General features: G+C 42.9%; 1 protein-coding gene, 1 long non-coding RNA gene and 1 pseudogene across 2 annotated transcripts; 2 read left to right on the forward strand and 1 right to left on the reverse strand.

The window, feature by feature from the left end:
* Positions 1–2228: 2228 nt before the first annotated feature.
* Positions 2229–4482, forward strand: LOC136481210 (uncharacterized). Its single transcript, XR_010764649.1, has 3 exons — positions 2229–2270; positions 4130–4197; positions 4396–4482. It is a non-coding gene; the product is annotated as an uncharacterized lncRNA (long non-coding RNA).
* A 902-nt stretch (positions 4483–5384) lies between these two features.
* On the reverse strand, positions 5385–5798 carry LOC136479075 (E3 ubiquitin-protein ligase RING1-like). Its single transcript, XM_066477055.1, has one exon. The coding sequence runs from the start codon at positions 5796–5798 to the stop codon at positions 5385–5387; it is 414 nt and encodes a 137-aa protein (XP_066333152.1).
* A 5226-nt stretch (positions 5799–11024) lies between these two features.
* Positions 11025–15399, forward strand: LOC136479076 (uncharacterized; annotated as a pseudogene).
* The last annotated feature ends 823 nt before the right edge of the window (positions 15400–16222 follow it).

Genomic DNA, 16222 nt, shown 5'->3' on the forward strand with positions numbered 1-16222 from the left:
TCGACTTGCCAGCGGCGGCGGCGGAGAGGCCATGGGCGGAGCGCGGGCGGAGGCTGCGGCGCAGGCGGAGGGGGAGGGGGAGGGGGAGAGGTGAGCGACGGGGGTGGGGGGTTTGGTGGTGGTGGAACAACAGGGTTTAGCGGAGAAGGCCATGGTTGGTCGTCGGGGACTCGGCTCGCTCAAGGTCGTCGCGGGGTTTAGGAGGGGGGCGGGCGGGCGCCGTCGCCGCGGCCTGGTGTTAAATCGACGGTGGATGTGGGAATTGTGAGTGATCTGGAAAAGGAGAGGAGTCCGACAAGGCAGCCAACAGCCCAGCCTAGCTGCCTCCTAAAATTGATCACATTTTGACCAAACATGAAGGATTTGTGTAACGGAATGGGCCAGTACGTCACTTAAATTAGAGTAGTACACCAAGGAAGAAGAGAGATAATAATACGAGGGCAGACCAGGGACAGACGGATAAGCAGGCCGCGCGGCGGCGTACGGTGGAGAAAGCGGGGGCAGGAAGGGCGGCGGGTAAGGAAGAAGCAAGGAAGGCACAACCACGGGAGGGCCGAGGCGTACGGCGGCGGGGTGGCCAATGGCGATGACCCAGGAGGCAGAGCAGGCGGCGGCAACCGATAGCTGAGCGAAGCCAAAGGGACAGACAAGAAAGCGAAAGAGAGGAAGAGGAGAGGAAGAGAGGACCGACAGCGCTTTTTTTTCTGCGGACGAAATTACCCGGACAACGTGGCTCCTTGCTAGCCAAGCAAATCCATTCCGGAAGACATGGCTCGCTGAGTGAATTCGGGGTGACGTGGCCACTTCGAGGTGCCGCCGTGAAACATAGGTTTGGAGAGGTTAATGACCCAGTGCTTCTTCAGCCTGTTTGGTTGGCTGGTTCGTGAAGAAGTACGGCTGGCTTGTTTGTGTGAGAGAAAAATACTGTTCCGGCTGGAAATTTACGATCGTTTACGACAAGCCACAGCCAAACGAACAGGCTGCTTGTTTGAGTAAAGTCCACTAGCGGTCCTCGAACTTGTTCGGCCGTGTCATTCCGGTCCCTAAACTCGTAAATCGACCGTTTAGTTCCTCAAACTTGTTTATATGTGTCATCCCGATCCCTAAACTCGCAAATCGCTTGTTTAGGTCCTTAAACTTGTTCGACTATATCATCTAGGTCTCTAAAATTATAAATCACTCGTTTAGGTCCTCAAACTTTCAGCTGTGTCAGCTCGGTGCCTAAATGTTGTAAATACTATAAACACGTAAATTCAATATATATCTATAGAACTGCCCAAAAATTATAAATCTAATTTTGTTAGACTCCTGCTAACATGTATTTTAAATTGGAATAAAAGGAATCATCATGTACTTTCTCCTTTTAACTCCGTAGTGAAATGACTAAATAGGCACGTATATTTTTATAAATCCTAAAAATATATGTGCCTATTTGGTTATTGACTATAGACTATAGAGTTAAAAAATATAAAGTACATGGTGATTTATTTTTTTCTAATTTAAAGTACATGTTATCAGGAGTCTAACAAAATTAGATTTACAATTTTTAGACAATTCTATAAATATATATTGAATTTACAAGTTTACAGTATTTAGGGACTGGAATGACACAACTGAACAAATTTGAGAATCTAAACGGGTGCTTGCAACTTTAAGGACAGCCGAAAAAGCTTGAGGACCTAAACGAGCGATTTGAGAGTTTAGGGACCAGCAAGTTTGAGATCCTAAACGGTCGATTTGCGAGTTCAGGGATCGGGACGTAGCCGAACAAGTTCGAGGACCACACTCTTCTTGTTTTGTTTTATTTACATTGAAGGAAGATAAACACATCAATCTTTCTTTTTAGGAATCTCTTCCTTTCGAATCCAGGCTCGTGCTCATGTGCCATGGTGAGATGTCGCAGGGCCGCGCGCATGGCTGCACTGCGCCTGTGTTCCTGGCTACTTGTTTTTAAGCAATGGCCATGCAGCTATGCGTGCCCACCATATCACAGTGTATCCATGCTTTATGCCGCGGCGTGGGGTGGCCACAGTCCACAACAGTAACTTAGCAGTGGCAAAGGCCATGCGGCGCGAGCCACCGCCGCAGCCTAGCTGCCTCCTAAAATTGAATGATAATGTTGATAACTCTGTTGGATGCATTATTTTTCATCTGCTGACAGGCCCAAATTACCTGAAAATATTGATGATTCCACACTTGTATTTGGCCATTTTTCTTAGGCCACGACGATAAGGAGCACATCAACAACACTAGCAGAAGCTCCTGGATTGGTATGCCTTCCTTTCTCAAAGACATTCATCCATTGCTCAGTACTAGTTAATCCTATGTCGACATGTTCAGCATTTCCATGCTTTCCTTGAGCATTTGGAAATGCATAAACTAATTTGGAATCACAAGCTGTCAGATCGTGCTTCATAAATTATTTAGTGCCTGCCTGCATCCTTAACTCACATGCATCTATGTCCTTGACATCCCAAAATTCTAAGAATTGGAATGTTTCTGCTACAAAATTAGGCTGCTAAGTGCTGCTAGTAAATATCCAAGAATGTCCAACAAGCTAAACTACCTGACCTCAATATCTAGAGTTGGTGATTACTGAGTACACCATTACTTTACAGACTCACGCCGTGGATGTGACACAAGTCAACCTTAAAATATTTTGTTTACATGATCGTTTGCAATTGTACTGACTGTAAGTTTCAAACTGTATGTCTGTATCCTCTGTCATTTGAAGCTTTTTAGCTCTTTCCATGCACTAGATCCTTAGGACACCAGTTTTGCTATAACAAAATTAGCAAATGACTTCCTGTACCTACAGTTAAATTGAGTCATTAGAATGTTGGTGCTAATTTAGTACCTATTTGCAATCACTGAATTTTCTGTGAGTTAGTGTGTCTTGTTGTTGTTGTTGTTAGTGTGTCTTGTTGACAACTCTATGGTTAGCACATCTAAATGAAGTACACACTAAAACAGTGAGTTAATTTCCATTTGGCCATTCCCAACGTGCACTCGATTCAAGTCCAAAAATTTGAGCTTAACAGTAAAAGAGGGCAGAGGCTGAGGAATCCAAGCCTATTGCACACTTTCTAAATTCATTAGTTGCAGCGAAACACAGAGGATTGATCAATCGGCAAGAATAGCTCGTTTGCTTTTCTATGGTGGATTAAATTACGCCTCTAGTGCTTCTCATCCTGTCCAATTGTGCTTGTGCATTCAAGATCTTTCAAAATCTATAGAAAAAATCCAAATGACTTGAAACTTGTTTCTTTATATATCCTTGTATTGGCATCCTCCAGAATCATTTAATTGTGTATATCATGTTTATATTATATAAATAATTCATCCGAGGCTCTAAAATGGTGAATCCAATTTTGTTCGTCTACATTAGCGATGCTCTATCTGCGGAAACTTCATTGGCACTCAACTCACAATGCTTATATGATACTAAATTATAATAGCTGAAGATGTATTTTCTTTTCTTTGAAGAGTATATAATTTATACCTTATGTAGGTGATTAGTTTTATGTGAACGGTGAACCTAAAGGTGTCACTACTGGAGAGTAGTTTTTTTCTTCCGAATGCTGAAGATGTATTTTCCCTATTTTCTGTATGTAACTATATACAAAGTCTGACAAAAGTTTGTTCTTTTGCGAACTCTGGGATGTAACAGACTGATAAAACTTGAAATCTGGAAAAAAATCATGATAATTCATTGTTTCGTCTGTATCCACTGTGTTGTAATAGATTGACAGCCTGATAAACAGACTGTTTCAGAACTCTGAAATAGCTTATATGTTCCTAACAACCATCAAACATTGGTCAACTTTTCAAAGCAACAAGCATCCTTCTCCACCTGAAAATTATTAACCTGAAGTATCAACAGCCAGTATAATGTTTATTTAACAAATAACTGCAACCTCCAACAGCTGCATCTATATTTTTCGAAGAAAAATGACAGGAGTTCTCCCTTGAACAAATGCATCTATGGTCCTACCTGATTCCACTTATTATCTATTTCTGACTTGGATTAACATTTAAAGCTCATCTTTTGAACCTCAATTAAATACATGGTTCACGTTACTATTATGATCAACCGGAGGATCACAGTTGTGTGTGTTTGTATGTGCAGAGATACAAAGTTGAGCTGGAAAATTCTTTGAGCCGTGCCTTTGATATGCAGCACTTTATACAGAATTCGTAAGTACTCCACAAAACCACACATTTGTAAGTACCAAAAGTATTTCTTCTAAAAAGATCAAGAGCTAGTAAAAGTGATGTGTTAGCCAATGATAAAACAACCAGACTGAGAGTTGTGCAGCATTATTATGCAAAAACGGTACTTCACTTTATTTTTCTGCTGTTTATCTGGTCATGCTATGTGTTGTTATTGAACAGGGTGATTTCTGAAGAAACTTGGTGGACTCCACAAGATGGTTGAAAAGTAAATATACTAAGCTCATTTTCTAAGCCTTCTCTGCAGCTAACAGAGTTATCTTAGATGAGTAAGATTTAATTTTGCTTACAAATTCAGTTTTAGATATTTGCATATGTGAAGGAGTTCAGTCTGGTATTATGCCAATAGCAACTTTGTTCGGTCTTTCAAACTTCAAATCATAAACAGCTATCTACATTTCCAATTAACTGGTTTTGCCTGTAACCTAATTACCGGATGTGTTGTTGTTCTGCAGGACGTATGGTTTTATACTTACAGTGAAGGACCTATCGCCAAATAGCATTATTTCAGTAAGCGTTGAGACATTTCTTCAAGGAATATGTGTCACTGCCACTCAGCATATTCCCAATGTGTCTTATCCATATGAGAATGAATGCAGGTGTTCGATGAATTGTTTAGAAGTTTCTTTCTTGTAGCATTAAATATAAACATTACTTTTATGCCCTTGCCATTTTTGAATAATTTGAAGCATTGTCCGTGCTAATAAATTAGTCCTTCAGATGCAAAGATTTTTGATACCATCTATGTTACTTAGTTGTGTGCTCGTTTTTATTTTTAATCAGTCCCATATGTATCTTATTGTGGTCTTTTTAAAAAAGCTACAGACTCACCTCTGTATCTAAGCCTTCTGGGCTTATTTACTAGTAATGAATTAGCAGGTAGTTAGTGCTTCATTACCATTTGTCATAGTAGTATACAATAGCACAACGAAGCAAAGTTCATCCACTGGACTAGAACATATGTACTGTACCATGAGCAGGCACAGTTTTTCTATCATTATTATTATTACAACTCTGCTACAAGTAGTAGAGTGATAATAATAGTAGATCAAGGAACTGCTGATAGATAATAAGATTGCTTGGGTACATGTACATTTGGCAACAATTGCACACACGGCTCCACCAATGTTTGTTGTTGGCAGGTCTTAGGGTTAGGGCCCCTCTGGATCTGTCACCGCCGGTGTGCTCTCCTCCTGATGATTTACGGCGTTGTCTTCGTCGGAGGCAGTGTCGTCTTCGTCGGAGTCGGAGTCGTCTTCGTCGGAGTCGTCTTCGTCCTCAAAGTCTGGGTCTTTATGCTGCTGCGTGGGCAGGGCGTGACGACACAGCGGGCAGACTGCTTTAACCCGGAGCCAGCTGAAGATACAGTCCGGATGGAAGGCGTGGGAGCACGGCATCACCTTGAGTGTCTCCTTGGCGTCCGCGTCGAAATCCTGCAGACACACGGCGCACTCCTCCGGCATCCCCGCGTCGCCGGCCCTCGCCTCCCGCAGCAGACCCTGGATGGCATCATCGCTGGAGGTGGGGACTCGAGCACGCTTGCGGTTGAGGCCGTATAAAACCATATCCAGATCCTCCCGCTGTCGCCGGACTTCGTCCCGGATTTCGTCCAGCCTGCGGCGGTCGTCGTCGGGGATTATTGGCAACTCTGCGTCGACCAAGTAGATCTCGCCATCGACGAGCACCGGCATAGTCATTGGAAGCCAGTCGAAAGTAGGGATTGTATCATCCATCTGCAGCCAGTCCCGGCTCCTCCTGCGGCGGCCACTGACGGTCGGAAAGGACATGGCGGCGGGCGGAGAGTAGTAAGATGGATGAACACGGGATGGATCGAACGAGATGATCGAGCAAACCTTACCAGGGACAACAGGGAGCGAGGGGATCTGCTCTGCCTCGGCTTATATCGTCGGGAGTCAGACCTCCAAATTGGAGTCGGCTTCCGATTTCGATTTGGATCTAGGAGTCCCGACGCGCGAGGGGGCTCACCAGGCACCGCCGCTACGTGTGGGACGGGAGAAGTGGAGGAGTCGGAGGGACGAAGGAAGAAGCTAGGGTTCAGGAAGCCGGGACGACCCAGGTTTTGACCGGCTAAGGGTGTGATGTGAGCCGTCCGATCTAATCAGAGGGTCAAGAGAGCTACACGAACGAGTAGGCCAAACAGGCCCAGGCAGGGGGAGATGGAGGGCTGAGCTAAATAAGGCCCGGCCAATAATTTTTTTTATAAATATTATTTCAAAATATGAGAACTATGACAGAATTTTTGGATAGCAAATGACTTCAAACAAAAAAGTCATAAACCACAAATTTGTAAAACTCATCAAGATATACAACTTTTATTTTGGTCATTACTCCATCAGACTTTGTTTGAATAATTCAAATTTTAAATTTAAAAAAATGTCAACTTCAAACAAAATTTTGAAATAGCAAATGATTCCAGCTGAAAAAGTCATCAACAACGGAGTTGTACAACTCATCAAAATGTTGTTTGAAGTTGTCATTTTTGGAAATTCAAATTTTAAATTGATAAAACAAAGTCAAATGAAAAGATGACCAAAATAATAGTCGTAAGAACACAATAAATTGATAGAGCATGATTTTAGCCGGCTTATCAGCTAGAATCTATAGTATTTTTCTCTTACAATAAAACAGCTTCAGTCGGCTTATCAGCCGGCTTTAATACCAGGCGAACAGCCTGAATCGACGCCCGTCAATCTAGCGCGTAAAATTGCACGGGCCCACTTTTCATAGAGAAACCGACACGCCTGCCCCAAATCCTGAAGCCTCCCGTGGAGCCGTGGAGGAACGAGGTAGGCGGAGCAAAGGTGCGTTCCTTGTCGGATACTAAGTAGATGTTAGACTGACGCTCCCTTCCAAATTATATAAGTCATTTTTTTATACATCTATTTTACTATTTATCTAGATACAATATGTTATGTATAGATATATAGCAAAATGGATGTAAAAAAAAAGTCAACATGACTTATAATTTGGAAAGAATGGAGTATTTGTGTCTATACCCCCTTCGTCCTGTAATATAGTGCATTCTAGTATTTATAATTTGTCCACAAATATAATGCATTCTAAATGACAAAAACCAATTTTACATTAAATACTTTCCATTTATCAATCAATCAACATTAATCACATTGATGATAGAGTTTGATTAGGAAATAAAATAAGGATACATGCGTCTTTTATGTTCTCTCTTAATTTATTTTAAAATTCTTAGAATACATTATATTACATGACTGATGGAGTATATATGAATGAATCGAGCGAATCGTATTTCAGAATTTAATTAACTTGAGAGGTCGATACGTACAGAATAACATCAACGGATCAGGCTCCACAGCGTTAGCCGATTTGGCCACACCGCGCCAATGCAAAAATGATTTATGGGCTCCATTCAAATACACACACACACACACAATATATATATATATATATATATATATATATATATATATATATATATATATATATATATATATATATATATATATATATATATATTGTGGTTATATACAAATTACAATGTTACACAACTTAGCAACCAGCGACACGTAGATTGTTGAATGAGCACTTGTTGTGGTATTACTTGTCGTAGTGACACTCAGGTTCATGGATGTTTCATATGTTATTATCCAAAAGAAGTTTTACAAGTGGAAACTAAGTGCTACTACTATAATTTAAGCATGTGGGTTCCTCATACCTCAATACTCCCTCGTTCCCCCAAATAAATCAATTCCTAGAATCCATATCAGTCAAACTTTTTAAAGTTTGACTAATTTTATAGAAAAAGAATAATAACATCTATGACATGAAATGAGCATATTATGAAAATATATTCTATGATACATCTAATGGTATTAGTTTGATATCATAAATCTTGATGTTTTTCTCTATAAATTCGGTCAAAGTTTAAAAAGCTGACTTATGACAACTCCAGGAATTGATTCTTTCATGGACGGAGTAAGTAGTAAATTTCTGAAGATAGTCGACAGAAGGTTCACATTTGGAAAAAGGAGACAAAGAAGTTTTAGACAAAAGCGCTGGCAGGCAGCCTTCAATCAAGAGAGCAACAACATTAACACAAGGTATAACAAATACAACGCTAATGTTAGGAAGTGCAGACCAAATGAGAGACAATAGATGACACGATGATTTTTTCCTCTAAGGTTTGGTGGCTTGTCAGCCATCTACTCCCCAATGAGGCAAGTCCAAGAATGTTACTCCTCCCGCTAGACACCAAGCCCGCAAGTTTGAATCACCTCTCAAGGTGAGCTCTGACGTGAGCACTAGCCTCTTGAGCTAGACGATCATCTTGGTACTCTTCACACCTCTTTTTTTTACTAGAGCTGATCTTTGTCTTCCTCCGGCGGGGACGACCACAAGAGCACCGAACAAATGCTCTCTCCAGAGCTACCTCACAAGCTTCTTCGATGCTTCAACGGAGCCATTTGCCACCAAGTCGTCTATGAGGTGGCAACCTCCAAGAGTAACAAGCACTCAAGCTTGCTCACAGCCCCTAGTGCCAAGATGCTATCCCTCTCAAGCAAATATACTAGATCACTCCAATCTCACCACGAATTACAACCTCAACTATGCGTATGTGAGTGGAGGGCTAACTTTGGCTCTTATACATGTGGGTGGATTCACAAAGATCTCAACCCTCTCAAATGGCAGGCCAACACACACACACACACAGATATATATATATATATATATATATATCCTCAAGCCTCAAAATAGATCATGTGGGACTATCGGAAATATCCGGTGGTCATCGAAGAAGTATCACACCAGAAACATTGCTGACATCCAATGGTTATATTCAAATGTATAGCCGTTGGATTGCCCAATGCTCCGATGTCTCCTCTGGATCACCACCGGATAAATCCAGTTGCCCCAAAAGGCTAAAACCATACTGTTTGGGTAACCCGAGAGTTCCTCTGGGTCTCCTCTGATTTTTGTTGTACTATTGTTTGTGTATAGCCAACATTGTGACTTAAAAAAATGAGCGACAGTGACATAGGAAAATAATCGAGTGATGAGGCGAGGGGTCAAGAATCAGCCGGAGATGAGGAGTCCCTCCCAAGAAGGCAAAATTGGCCATGGGACATCGTTAGAATGTGGTATGTGCCAAAAACCACTAAAAACATGTCTTAGCCAAAAGACATCAAAATTCATGGGAAATATGCTACCGAACACTCAACTCATTATTATATTGGGAAAATTGGTTGTGTATCATCCAAAGATCGCGATCTCCGTAAAATACCACCGAAAGTTTGGCGCTCCGTAAAATACCATTGAAAGATTGAACCGTGAACTGAGAGTAGCATTCTGTTAAAATAAAGTCACGGAAGTGACGGAAGCCTCCGTTGCGCCCGTACGTGATGTTGTCACGGATGCTCGCCGCGAACAAGAACGGTTCCTGTGGCACCCCGCCACCACGTGCAACGCCCGCAGGTTGTGCTTGCGCACGTCCTTACCAGATAGGACTATAGGAGCACGCACTAGGACGTGGGCTCGTAGAACCACTGCACCAGCGCTAGCAGGTTCCAGCGACCAGAAGCACGCGTCCTTGCCGAGTTGAAGAAGCACTCATCCAGCAGCAGGTTCTGGCGGCCAGAAGCTGCGCATCGCCTTCGCCACCGTCGGACCATGGCCCTGTTGCCGAGGGTGGAGCCAAAGTCGGCCTTCCACTTTAGGAGCATGCCATCGTCAGTGCCAGCTCGATGTGTAGGCGCCGCAGCTGAGCGGAGCACCTCGGAGCGCGAGTGGTGGACTGGTGGAAGACGTCTGCAACGGACACGGGCAGTGGCTCGGAGCGCCAGGAGACGCCTGGCGCGGCAGGGGACAGGATCTGGCCGAGCGCGTGGCGATGCCATCGACCAGGACGTGCGCGATGTACATGAACGTGCCTCTCCCGCAGCTAGCGCCTGGTGCGGCGGGGAGCGCGGTACAACGAAGGAGGAGGACAGCGGGTCGTCGGGATGACGTAGTCGACGCGGACAAAGACAGAGTCGACGAGCAGCACGAGCGCGTGGAAGCAGCTTGAGACTAGGGCGCAGCTGCCGAGCACCTTGGTGTCACCGATGCGGTTGAGGACGTCCCGCTGCAGGGGGCCCTCCTCCTCTTCCTCCATCCCATGCAGGTTACAAGCACATAGATCGGGATTGGGGAGAGGCGTTGGCGCGGGGCAGGACCGGGCGAGGCGAGAGCCGGGACGGCAAGGACGTGCGCAAGCACAGGCGCTGCGGCACGTGGTGCCGGTGGTGCCGCAGGAGCCGTTCCTGTTCGTGGGGAGCGTCCACGAGAACAACTCGTAAGGGCATGATGACGTGACAGAGGCTACTTTTCCGTCACTTCTGTCGCTTTATTTTAACGGAATGCTATTTTCAGTTCACAGTTCAATCTTTTGGTGGTATTTTACAAGGACGCAAACTTTCGATGGTATTTTACTGAGATCGTGATCTTTTCATACTACACAACCAATTTTTCATATTATATTTGGTTTTAGCGGACAGCCACACGAAATGATGGATATGCCCTTGCCTCTTTATTATATCCCTTCAATTTAGAACGGATAGGGACTTCGGGAGCCCGCGCATCGGTGCGTGCGGTCGCCCTCAACTCGCTCACACAGAAAAGCAGCATGAACGGCCGCGCCATCTCCCCCACCGCTGGCGGCGCCTGTAAATGGCTGCGCGACAACGGCGGGACTCGCTTCCCGTGACGGCAACATCGCCCATTTTCTATAGCAGCGAACGAAGCGGCGGCGGCACCCAATGCCGAAGGTAGCAACAGTGATGGAGTCTCCACTATTCTTGAGCGACATTTTCCCCGAGGAGCATGCTGATCTCTCATGGGTTCCCGACGGGTAACTAATTTCTGCCATTATCCGTACCCTAGGGTTCATTCAGATTATCTCCTACCCTAGCCTTAATTGAAATTATATGGCGTGTTCATTCAAATTATATTTCTGTTCATATTTATATATGTAGGATGGATCCCAATTCGTCCTATAGGTTTGTTGCACGTGTAGGTGCTTTTGTTAAATTGACTGAAGATGGCAAGCGCGAGTATTGTGATGCTTGTTACATTGCTAAGATTTTAGATAGGGATATCACAAATTGGAATGAGTTGCTACTTGACATTGGTACAAAAATTAAGATAGACTCTAAACATAAGTTACGTGTCACCTATTGGGATAATATGAGTCGTAGCTATGAAGAAATTCATTCTGATAACAACTGATGCATGCAATTGACATGTATTGGGATATAAGAAGGCTCTCAGTGCAAGTGCGGGTTATGATAAAAGTGAAAGGACCTAGGATGCCGCCTAGAGGGGGTTGAATAGGCGTTTCTGAAAATTAACACCTTTAAATGCGAAAATGATTAGTGAAGGGAGTTTCCAAAATGAAAACTCCAAATAAGAGTAATACCACCCCTGACAAGTTAGCCACAGAGTATGTAAAAGATACTAAATAAATCTAGGAGCCACAACCCCACAACACAACGATTAGTGCAGTGAATAGATAAAAACAGAGCAGGGGCCAATACCAGACACATTTGGTAGAGGTATCAGACACGTCCAGTTTGATAGAACACTTCAGGCAATATCGGACACGCCCGGTAGTTATACCGGACACGTTCGGTATACACGAGTTCTGTAGTGTGACCCCTAACTTCGTTTTTTTTATTCCAAACTTCAATCCAACCTGTAGGCACCCACTAAAGATAGTGCCACACACAGGTAATCTGCACAAGAGCTAGAGCAACACAAATATCAAATAAAATACAAATTGAGACATGATATTTATTTTACCGAAGTTCAGACTCGTTTGAGTCCTACTCTCCGTTGAGGGGGCTACGGGCGACCCATCAAAGGTCAGCCCTAAAGGGTACCACGAAGGTCACTCTAGCCGGAGTCTTTTCTAACTCCTTTTCCTCCTTCCACTAGTTGATTCTGAGGCGATGGAATCGACCGTTACAAACTTTCCGAGGCACACAACAATCTCTCGGGTGCTCTCCAGTGACGCCTAGCCATCTAGGACCGAAGAGTCCAAGAGTAACATGCAAATCACGAAATAGACAATATGCACAAGTGCTCAAGTGGTGGCTTGCTCTCAATTTTGAATTCTCTCTCAACCCACAAATGGATTTGGCAATTTGGATCACACACTCACTAAAAGAGGGTTTGGGAGAGTTTGCAAGGCTCAAAAATGTGTATTGCAACCAGCAGAATCAGCAGCCTCCAAAGGTGGAGGCTTGGGGAATTTATAACCCCTTTGAAAAACTAGTCGATTTCTAGCCGTTGGAATACCGAACACGTCCGGTATGACTTACACTGCGCCAATGGTAACTGAGTAAAGTATCGTTGTGAGGCGTCGAAACTTTCGACGAATGCCGAAACTCTCGACCCTCATCTCTTTTGAAAACTAGCCGTTGGGCTCTCACTAAGTTAAAGTATGCGAGGTGTCGGAACTTCTGACGCATGCCGGAACTCCCGACCGTCGGAACTCCCAACTCACGTCGGAACTTCCGACCCTCAGCTCATTTGAAAACTAGCCATTGAGCTCTGGTCGTCCATACCAGACACGTCCGGTATGATCAGGACAGTGAACTTCTCCAAGTTAGTTAAGCACGAGACATCGGAACTTCCAATGATTGCCGGAACTCCCGACTCACGTCGGAATTCACGACGAACCAACCCGAGAACATCAAAAAATTTACCATGGCTGGGTACATACCGGACATGTCCGGTATCCCAGACCAACAAAAAACTAGTTAGCTCTTTTGTCTCTCAAACACTCAAAACTCACATGGGTTGGCATGAGCACTTATGAATGATTATCTATCAATATGATGCATCCCTCTTAATAGTACGACATACCTATTAAACTCAAGATCAAAGGAAAAACAAATTTATATCGCTTGAGTTGATCTCTTTTGAATTGATACCGTCTCTTTTAATCTTCATCAAGTAAGGGTGCCAACATGTCAACTTTGATCTTTTTCACTTGAGCCTAGCCATCTTGAGCATGTGACTTGATTTCACTCATCAAATATGAATAACTCCAAATGCATCAAGTGACTTCCAACACTTTGTCCAATATAGATTTGATCCTCTATATCAATATGACCATCATAGCTTGATTAGTACCTCAACTAAATGCAAGTACTTCCTTCTTCACCCTAGCTAGGTTCTTCGGCCGCTAAGCCGTCGCTTGCCCTTCATCCTTGCTTAGTACCTCGAAGTCTTTCCTTGCTATCTTCACCATCTCAAGCCATCAAGTCACATCTTGTGTTGAATTATCCATTCATTTGTATTGTTATCTTTTTCATTTCAATTTAGCAAGCTTCAAATATGAGACCATTCCATATGCAATCCCTCATGTCTCATTAATTATTTTTTATTGTGCTTGCTTTTCACATAGTTCATGGAAACCCCACAATAAATAAGCCCTTGCATGAATTCTATTTGCATTGTTGTCTTGTGCTTGAACTAGAATGTTTATACAACAACACATCATTTTAGCTTTATTAAGTACCTGTGAGATAACCTATTACCTGTCCACACTTAGCAAATGGGTTAGACCTTTAATCATGTTGTTATTCAATCATCAAAAACCCACTAAAGGGCTAGATGCACTTTCATAAAGGATGATCTTTGTTTGGAGCTTGATATTGGGCGACAACAGAACTTGTGTGCTACAGGGTAGCACTGATGCTCCTGCCAACCAGTTAATTACGCAGCCTACTCTTGAAATTGCATCATCCCTAGTAGGGCCTTGTGTGTTGGTTTGGAGGCTAACTTAGTAGTGGAGGATGCACGAGATTGTGAGACCATTGTCCATGCAACTGACTTAGAGAACCCAACAATAGAAGTTTGTGTAACCTTTGGGGATGGTGATACTTTTAAGAAGGCTATTAGGCAATATGCAATAAAGGGTGAATATGAAATTGCAGTTGTCTATTCTGAGTCAACAAGATACAGAGGCTACTACAAAGCTGAACGGTGCAAGTGGAGGATACATGCTTCACAGTTGCAGAATTGGATGACCTGGAAGGTATGATTTTGCAACTTGCATTATTGTTTGTATACAATTTTGTACAATTTCAGATTTATACAACTTCAATTTTTTCCATTTGGTGTAGATAAAAAAGATACCTCATGTGCATACTTGTCAAAACACTGGAAAAGTTGAGCATAACTGCATGGCAACCAATCATTGGGTCAAGGATAGGGTTCTTAGTTGGCTTGCAAAGGATCCCACAATTGGAGCTAAAGAACCAAAGAAAAGACTAGAAGAACAGTATCACCTGAAGTTGTCATATTATCTAGTGTGGGATGGTAGGAATATGGCTTTGGAACAACTCAAAGGGAAGTGGGATGACAACTTTGAGCATGCTTTTAGTTTCAAGGCCGAAGTGAAGAAGACCAATCCAGAGAGTTTGGTTGATATTGAGTATGAGCAAGTGGGAAAGAAGATAAGATTTACAAGAATGTTTGTTGCCCTAAAAGCCTGTGTAGATGGTTTTCTAAATAGTTGTAGGCCTTTCCTTGGTGTAGACTCTACTCATTTGACTGGGAAATGGAAGGGACAACTTGCATCTGCTACTTCTATTGATGGGTAGAATTGGATGTTTCTAATGTGCTACAATGTGATCTGGGTTTTTTAGGAGACTTCATCAAGCAATTGGATCACCTCCAGGCCTAGTGATCTCAACAGATGCAGGCAAAGGAATTGATTCTGCTGTTACTCAAGTCTTCAAAAATGGAGTTGAGCATAGGGAGTGCATGAGACACTTAGTTGCAAACTTCCAAAAACGGTTTAGAGGTGAGGCCTTCGAGAAGCACTTGTGGCCAGCATGTAGAGCTTTTCAAAAGCACATGTTTGAAGAGCACTACAATTTGATGTATGAAGCATGTCCTGAAGCTATGAAGTGGATACATGAAAACCATAAGCACCTATGGACAAGGCACCTATTTTCTAAAGCAAGCAAGTGTGACTATGTAACAAATAACATAGCTAAAACATTCAACAGCTGGATTAGGGACGAGAAATCAGTGCCTCTGATTGATCTTATGGATAGGATAAAGTCAATTATGCATGGACAAAATGTTCTTGAGAAGAAAAATTGCCAAAAAGCTTAAAGATAAGATTTTGCCTAACATCATGAAGGACCTCAATGCAAGAAGCAGGGGGCTAAAATATATGTGGAGGTATGCATACAAAGATGGTGGCAGAGATAATGAAATGTTAGGTGAAGTCAAAGGTTTTACAAGGGATCTAGTTCATTGGAGGCATACTGTTGATCTTCAAGAGAGGAAATGCACCTGTAGACGTTGGCAAGTTATTGGTCTGCCATGTACACGTGCCTTGTGTGTTATCACCTCAATTTGAGGTTGTAATATTGAAGGCTATGTTCATGAATACTACTCTGTTGCAAAGTTTAAGAAGGCATACCAAAAGTGTGTGAAGCCAATGGCAGATATGAAACAGTGGCCTCAAGCGAACCTTGGATTTAAGTTGTGGCCTCCAATTTTGAGACCAGCAGCTGGGAGACCAAGGAAGAGGAGGCTTAAATTAGCTGCAGAAAGTGAATCTGGAAAGAGAACCACAAGATGCAAAAGGTGCAAACAACTTAGACACATGGCAAAAACATGCGATGAATATGTCTATGATTTTGATGCACCACCACCTGCTGCTCCAAAGCCAAAGAGAAAGAGAGGCAAGAAAAGTGTCACAGTAGTGCCATCTAGTGCTGCTGACCCATTGTAAGCTTTTTGAACTTCATTATGAATTTTCAATTTTCACTTAACTTACACATACCTTATATATTTAAACAACTTACAGTGCTACACTCACAAGACCCATCACTTGTTCTCATACACCAAGCCCTATTACAAGAAGGTACAATTCCAATTTACACATTTGAGATATTTGTCCCCTTGTCAAATTTGTAATAATGCAATA

Source organism: Miscanthus floridulus, chromosome 9 (assembly GCF_019320115.1).
Source record: "Miscanthus floridulus cultivar M001 chromosome 9, ASM1932011v1, whole genome shotgun sequence".
Lineage (NCBI taxonomy): Eukaryota > Viridiplantae > Streptophyta > Magnoliopsida > Poales > Poaceae > Miscanthus > Miscanthus floridulus.